Source organism: Mizuhopecten yessoensis, unplaced genomic scaffold, assembly GCF_002113885.1.
Source record: "Mizuhopecten yessoensis strain PY_sf001 unplaced genomic scaffold, ASM211388v2 scaffold11023, whole genome shotgun sequence".
Classification (NCBI taxonomy): domain Eukaryota; kingdom Metazoa; phylum Mollusca; class Bivalvia; order Pectinida; family Pectinidae; genus Mizuhopecten; species Mizuhopecten yessoensis.
Genome location: NW_018408840.1, coordinates 380,466 through 387,723, shown reverse-complemented (window position 1 = coordinate 387,723; position 7,258 = coordinate 380,466). Strand labels below are relative to the sequence as shown.

The 7,258-nt window shown below is 36.3% G+C and overlaps 2 protein-coding genes across 2 annotated transcripts; one reads left to right on the top strand and one right to left on the bottom strand.

Moving 5' to 3' along the window:
• Positions 1–590: 590 nt before the first annotated feature.
• On the top strand, positions 591–2,921 carry LOC110464703. Its single transcript, XM_021520054.1, has 2 exons — positions 591–920; positions 1,347–2,921. Exons 1-2 carry the CDS (start codon positions 591–593, stop codon positions 2,919–2,921), a joined length of 1,905 nt encoding a protein of 634 aa, XP_021375729.1.
• A 1,433-nt stretch (positions 2,922–4,354) lies between these two features.
• LOC110464702 lies at positions 4,355–6,610 on the bottom strand. Its single transcript, XM_021520053.1, has 2 exons — positions 6,343–6,610; positions 4,355–5,712 (listed from the first exon to the last, which is right to left on the bottom strand). Exons 1-2 carry the CDS (start codon positions 6,554–6,556, stop codon positions 4,355–4,357), a joined length of 1,572 nt encoding a protein of 523 aa, XP_021375728.1. The 5' UTR covers positions 6,557–6,610.
• Positions 6,611–7,258: the final 648 nt, after the last annotated feature.

Genomic DNA, 7,258 nt, shown 5'->3' with positions numbered 1-7,258 from the left:
TTCTTAAAAAAAAGGGGGGGGGGGGGGGGTAGGGGTAATATTATGTTTAAATAGTTATTTTTATTATTGTTTGTTTTTAAATATTCTAGCAAAAATATAATTTATAGAAAGGTGTATGAGTTTTGTACATTGAATAATAGATATGACATTTTTCTCTTATCTTTACATTTGTATCCCTTACTTTATCCCCATTAATAATAATTTATGGAAGAAATATTTAAAAGCTGTTAGTGCTATAGGGGGAAACACTTACATGAAAAAGTTTATATCATAGTTCTTATTATTGAAAGAGAAAATGTTTTAATAAAGTGTACAGTGTTTTTATTTCCTCCAAAACTGCATGAAATACTGCTGTCAGTAAATGTGATTAAATATTCAAACAGCATTTTTATTTGAGCCCTTCTTCCTTAAAAACAACAAATCCAGATTTTCATTCCGCTTTCCGGTCTGTACTTTATACAATCCAAGATGGCGACCATCACTAACTGAATACATAGTATTCGATGACGTCACGCATCCGGGTTACCCATTGATCATGACCCGCCGCCATTTTGTGTGTCAAACAAGGTTACCAGGTCAAAGGTGAGAAGATGGCGTCGAAACCGCCGCGAGCATCAAAATTGAAGTATATTGAGACATTAGACCCTACTTCCAGAGCAAGATACTTTAACAAACTACAGTTGATAGACAGCATTGATCCGTACGATGTGCCAAAGAAAGATTGGTCAAGTGATGAGAAGGGCTTACCTGAAGTCACCTACCCCGACATCGTGAACTACCTTGTACACACACAGAGCGCTTACACACTGAGCGAGATGAAGTCCTTCAAGTCCCTCGAATCGTACAACCATTTCGTCTGTGGATGGGTGAAGGACTTACTGCATTTTACAGCAAACAATTATGTTGTTGTTGCTGCACGGGTGAGAATTTACTCTACTTTATAAGTATATGATAGTTATTTTACAGTAAAAGCTACGGCGTGAAGAATGCCTATGAGGCTATATTAAATGAGTTCTGAGTACAGTATATCGGCACTACAATAATTATTTTGTTAATTAATTATTCCAAGCAATAAATGTACATCCACATCACTTCACTTTGAAAATGCTGTTTTGTAACAATTCCTAACACAGATGTGTAGCACAGGATCAATTTGTTGTTTATAAATTATATATAATTATATTATGAGTAACATGATTATACCTATACTGTATACAGTTTGTCCTATATACTGTATACAGTTGTAGTCAAAATAGATATGAATATTGACTTATAGTAGGAAGTGATATCGATCCGTAAAAGGTCATGATAAATTGTAATTAAATATAATATTTTATTTATTCTAGGTCAAACACTCGCAACGGATGAATGATGCTCCTTTACAGCCATGGGTTTTATGTGAGAAGGATGGCAACATTGTCACAGGTCACTGCAACTGTATGGCAGGGCTAGGGGAAGCCTGTAGTCACATTGGAGCAGTATTGTTTTATGTTGATGCTACAGTAAAGATAAGGAATTCAAAGACTGTGACACAGGAACCAGCGTACTGGCTATTACCAAGAGGGATACAGAAGGTGGGATATGACACCATACAGAACATTGACTTCCAGTCTGCAAAGACCCTGAAAAGGAACCTCGATGAACAACTGTGCTCACCAAAGACGCCAAAAAGACAGATGTTAGGGCAAAACTTGCCAAATGTGTCATCACCGTCACAGAGTGAAGTGTCAACTTTCCTAAGTAAATTGCACAACACAGGCACAAAACCAGTTTTATTAGCACTCATGCCAGACTATGCTTCTAATTATGTTCCAAGACATCTCGGTGAGGAATATCCATCCATATTGTCCGACCTGTTTCGAGAAGAATGCAGTAATATGAACAGAGGAGATCTACTTGATCACTGCAAGGAGTTGTTTCACACAATTACAGTTTCAGACTTGCAGGCAACCAATGTAGAGTCAACCACCCGTCTTCAGACAGGATGCAAGCAGTGGTTTCGTTTTAGGACTGGTAGAGTGACTGCTTCAAAGATGAAGTCAGTGTGTGCCACATCAGTCGACAAACCATCACCGAGTCTAGTAAAACAGATTTGCTATCCATCTCAAGTGAAATTCAGCACAGATGCAACAAGATGGGGATGTCAACATGAAACAACAGCTCTTGACACCTATTGTCAAAGTATGAATTTATTTCATGAGAACTTCACATGTCGTAAGAGTGGTCTTGTCATCAATCCAAAGTACCCATACATTGGAGCTTCACCAGATTCTGTTGTGTCCTGTGATTGTTGTGGGGAAGGAACTGTTGAAGTAAAATGTCCATACTGTGTCCGGTCTATGCCCATTACAGAAGCAACAGATATAAAGGCATCCTGCTTAGAGAGCATAGATGGCAGTGTTCGTTTGAAGAGGAAACACTCATATTATTCTCAGGTGCAGACCCAGATTTTTGTGTGCGACAAAGAGTATTGTGACTTTGTTGTATGGACGGAGCAAGAGGTCCACATAGAAAGGATAGAGCCTGATGAGGAATTTTGGAATACTGTAACAACAAAGGCTGAGGAATTCTTTAAATATGCCATCCTTCCAGAACTTGTAGGAAAATGTTATTCCAGAGCAGTTAATGCATGCAGTAAAGCACCTTCTGGGTCAAGTCCTAGTGGTAGAGCAGTGTCCAGTGTAAAGAGTACCGATACTACAGCATCTAACATAACAAATCAGTCAGCAACAGTCAGTGATGACACAGCAAAAGACAGACACCCATATGACCCAGAGTTTGACCGTGTGGTTGGTTGTGACAACCAAAACTGTCCATATGTATGGTTACATTTCACTTGTGTCAACATTAAGAGAGCACCTAAGGCCAAGGGTAATTGGTACTGTCCGCAGTGTCGGAAACTTCCACAGTTTAAGAAATGAACATTAGCAAGTTACCAGTGTTGATGAAAGCTTCAGGGACATGCATATAGTTGCAAAAATAAATTAAAGAAGTTTATTTCTATGTACTAATGCATAAAATTTTAAAGGTTCTTTTAAATATTTTTTTAATATTTGCATTTTTAAGATATATGTAATGCATAAATATTTGTACAGGTATATTTCCATACAGTATTATTGATAATGCTAGCTAGTCAGTGTATGGGTATCTTTGACATTTCAGAAATAGAAATGTCTTTTGGTGTATTCTTGATAATTATCATATTTAAATTTATACATGTATGCTTAAGACTTAAATTTGATATTTGATTCATCAGTATACTGTTTATAACTTTTTCAGTGATTAATCTACAATTCATTTTTCCAAGTCCTTTTCAACTGTATTGCTAAAAACAATGAGTCCCACAATATTAAATTTAAGTAAATTCTGTGAGTCCCATTAAAATTCTGTGAGTATAGGATAGGACTCTGGACTCGCATGTAGCTTTATCACTGCTTTATATATATATATATATATATATATAGATCTAGATCTCTGTGTATGTTTACATTGACCATGATCATTTATTATTATAATTATGATAATTACATTGTATATTATCAGGTTTAAAGTTTGAATAAAATGACTTGCCAACAATTCTTTTCCTTGTTTTATCTTTCAAAAAGTTCAATGTCGGTAGCTAGTATGACAGATGTTATTGATGTGTAAATTTTGAGTTGTCTGTGGTTTTTTGATATTGGCATTTCTTTCGTTATTTTATATTGTAAGTTTGAAAGATCATACATGTATTTGATGATGATCATCCTTGCCCATTAACAAAGGACTTGAAAAATTTCATTTGATCATGATCAAAAGAAAATAAACTCAATATCATCTACCACAAAACAAATTGAAAGATTTCATTTGATTATGATCAAAAGAAAAGACCAAATTGAATGTCATCTCAGTACTTAACAAACAAATTGAAAGATCATACATTTGATCATGGTTATATATCATTATTATGAAACATAGAGCCTGATGAGGAATTTTGGAATACTGTAACACCAAAGGCTGAGGAATTATTTAAATGTGCCATCCTTCCAGAACATGATCAACAGAACAAATAAAATTTGTGGATTTCCTGTAATTGTCATCACCAGAACAAAACAAACTTGACAGATTTTCTTTGATCCTGATCTCAAACTATATGCAAAGAAAAAATTTTTTTTTTTAAAGGTTTCATTTTTTAATGAATTAAAGAAACAATTGTTTCCATTCAGGATTGCATGAATGTTAATACTATTGCAATGATGCTATTGTAATAAATCCAGTACAAACAAAAATAAATATGCAATTGTATACACAATAGCATTCGCTTTGCAACATAATAATCATTATATAAACCATACAATAAACTACAATGTAATTCAATTTAGTCAAATGGTACAACTGATTCGCAAAAGTTAGTCAAGCTGCAACACACTGTTACAATCTTGTCAACAGCAGGCACATCATTTTGGGCACTCAACAAAAAGTCAATAGGCAGAGTATCTGACAATATTGTGTATTTGTTTCTAACAAGTCCAATAACTCTTTCCACATGTATTCTTAAATGCGCAATGTTTCGAGACTGTTCAACCTCAAATGCTGGTAGTTGTGACTTTCCTTTGGTGAAACTTGGCACCTTCACTTCGCAACACATGACACCAACACTTTCTTGAATATCAAATCCTCGATCAGCAAGAATGAAGTCACCTGGTACAAGATTTTTTAGAAGTCCACAATGTTCTGTAATGTGTTTGTCACTAGCACGTCCACCCCATGCTTGTGAAAGAAAGGAAATGGACCCTTGAGGTGTTATTCCAATTAAGTACTTGACAGTATTGTGATGTTTGTATGATGACCAGGTCATTGCTCGAGCCAATAAATTTGATGGTCTTTCGATAAAAATCTCAAAGCAATCAATGATTACAGCCACTTTAAGTCCATATTTTTTTCCAAATTCTATTGGCATAGTCATTCTTAATTGTTCCCTTTGAGGCCAGTAAATGAAATCTTTCAGTTTGATGAACATGACATGGATGACGCTTATAAATGCCCTTGATATTGTCGCTTGAGATACATCAAATCTGTACGCCAAGTCCTGCACTGGCAGGTTAAGTCTAAGTCTCATCAGAACAAGAATCAACTTCTGAAACTTTGTCAGTGAAGATCTGTTGCCGTCTGGGATGTCTGACATCAGAAACTCAAATAGTGACATTAATGTTAGAAAACCTGGAAGACCAGTGTAATAGTTCACTTTCTTGTCATCTTTGAAAAAATCTTCACTAATCTTTGCTTCCTGCACTTTGTCCCGTAGACTTATATTTTCTGTTGTAAGCCTCTGACATTCATCACTCACTTGTTTAAACAAAGTTTCATCAATAGGCTTTGTACTTGGGAAATCTGCGTCATCTGCTGTGCACTGTGCTTCATTTACCTGTGCATGTGGATGCTGGTCTTCAAGTGTACCACACAAATAGAAAAGACAGTTTTTTCTTTTAACTTCTATTTCTTCATTGTCAGAATAGTAGTCTTGAGCACGAACATCAAAATGTGATAACTCTAATAGTGCTTCCGCAACAATGCTTTTCTCTTTTTGTGCCTTCCTTGCATGAGCTCTTTCATATCTACGAGTACTACCAACTTTTCTATAACTGGTTCCATCTGTGTTGCCCTTGTCCTCACCAGCGAGTCTGAGGGACGGAACCCAATCTGGGTTGGTTGTGTCATATAAACTACCTGGTTTCCCTGAAAATATAAAAAAATAATACATATATAAATGTCTTCAATGTATATATTGAAATAGTCGAAATAGTTACTTTAACAATCATGTATTCATATATATACATACATTTCAGTATACACATTACTTTTATTCCCTTAATTTAAATTTATGTCAAACTGATCATGAACAACAAAGATTATTTATGACTGCACCATATCTCTGTTTATATGAATAATACACAACATCTTGAGGCTCTGTGGTAGATATAGCATTACTATGTCGGTAGGAATCACCTCACTGTGTTACGTCACATATGATACCTGGTGAAAGCACATGTACAGCCTACAGGTAAAATATTTTAGACACCCATGGTGTAACTGTAAGCTTCACTGCCTTTTATTCTACATCCAGAGACTTTTGGTGCTTCAGGACCCATCTCCACCATACTAATGAGAATTTTTCTTTAAAAAAGTGTATTTTCACCAAATATTCATTTAGTTTTCCTCACATGGTAACCCCCCCCCCCCCCGGATAGGTCTCTGTATCCGCCAGTGAATACATATCATGTGCATGTACTGACATCACATTTATGGTATCGCGAAAGTTATTTAGATATTGACACAGTGTGCATACTCAATATAAAAATTACTCACCGGAAACAAAGTGGTCTGAGCAAACTTTGGTATGCGTCGTTGGACTGAAATCTTTCCTGTTGATGCGTGCAAGCCATGTAGTTCGTCTTTGCTTGCTCAACTCCTCGTTTTGTGTCCCTTCGTGAATTCTTATGCTCGGAATCGTGTAAAATCCACGCTGAATTTCACCATTAGCTCGGTTTCTACAACCATGTATGGCACAGGTGTGTACCATTGTAAGCAGGTGTTTGTTTACTTTTCCGTGCGTTGAACCGTAGCTAATCGTTTGACCCAGAAAATGGCGACTGTATATTGAAACTACGAATAGCCCGGATGTTGTGACGTCATCAGAATACTATGTTATACTATGCTATTTCAGCATTGTCAAATGCAATCATATGTGAGTAAATTGATTTATAATAGATGTAATAAGTGTTTGTTTTGTTAATCCAACACCAGTTTCCTCAATAAATCACCTATTGACCATACTAAAAAGATCCGGTGGTAATTGCTTAAGGCTCCAGTGAGCACGCTTGCCCGACACCTGTGGGCTTGTTGTCCGGCCCCCTCCCCGTTAATTGCAGGCCCCCTGTGGCAAAACGCCTATCGTGTAACTGACCAGTGGGGTCATTGCTGGACGTGGGTCAGCCTTGTGATTTAATCAGTGTCAATTTCTTGTGTAAAAAGACCACCTTCAGTACAAATAACAAGGTGATACGGTTCATAGTCTAAGGCGATACGGGTCAATTAAGCTGATACGACAGGGAGGATTTCAAACTGAAGCTGATACGGAGTCGTATCAGCTAAATGGCCTGGGGAGAACCCTGCAGTATATAAGGAGTGGTATAAAGAAGTATATAAAGAGTGATATTCAAATTATATAAAAAGAGTGGTATACAGAGTATATAAATTGAGTAGTATACAGAGTATATGGAGT

Excerpts from the sequence above, each read along its gene's own strand:
- LOC110464703 (XM_021520054.1), top strand. The coding sequence starts at position 591 with ATGGCGTCGAAACCGCCGCGAGCATCAAAATTGAAGTATATTGAGACA. Across the intron at positions 921-1,346 it reads ATGTTGTTGTTGCTGCACGG|GTCAAACACTCGCAACGGAT; the intron begins GTGAGAATTTAC and ends TATTTATTCTAG.
- LOC110464702 (XM_021520053.1), bottom strand. The coding sequence starts at position 6,556 with ATGGTACACACCTGTGCCATACATGGTTGTAGAAACCGAGCTAATGGT. Across the intron at positions 5,713-6,342 it reads CTCAGACCACTTTGTTTCCG|GGAAACCAGGTAGTTTATAT; the intron begins GTGAGTAATTTT and ends TTATATTTTCAG.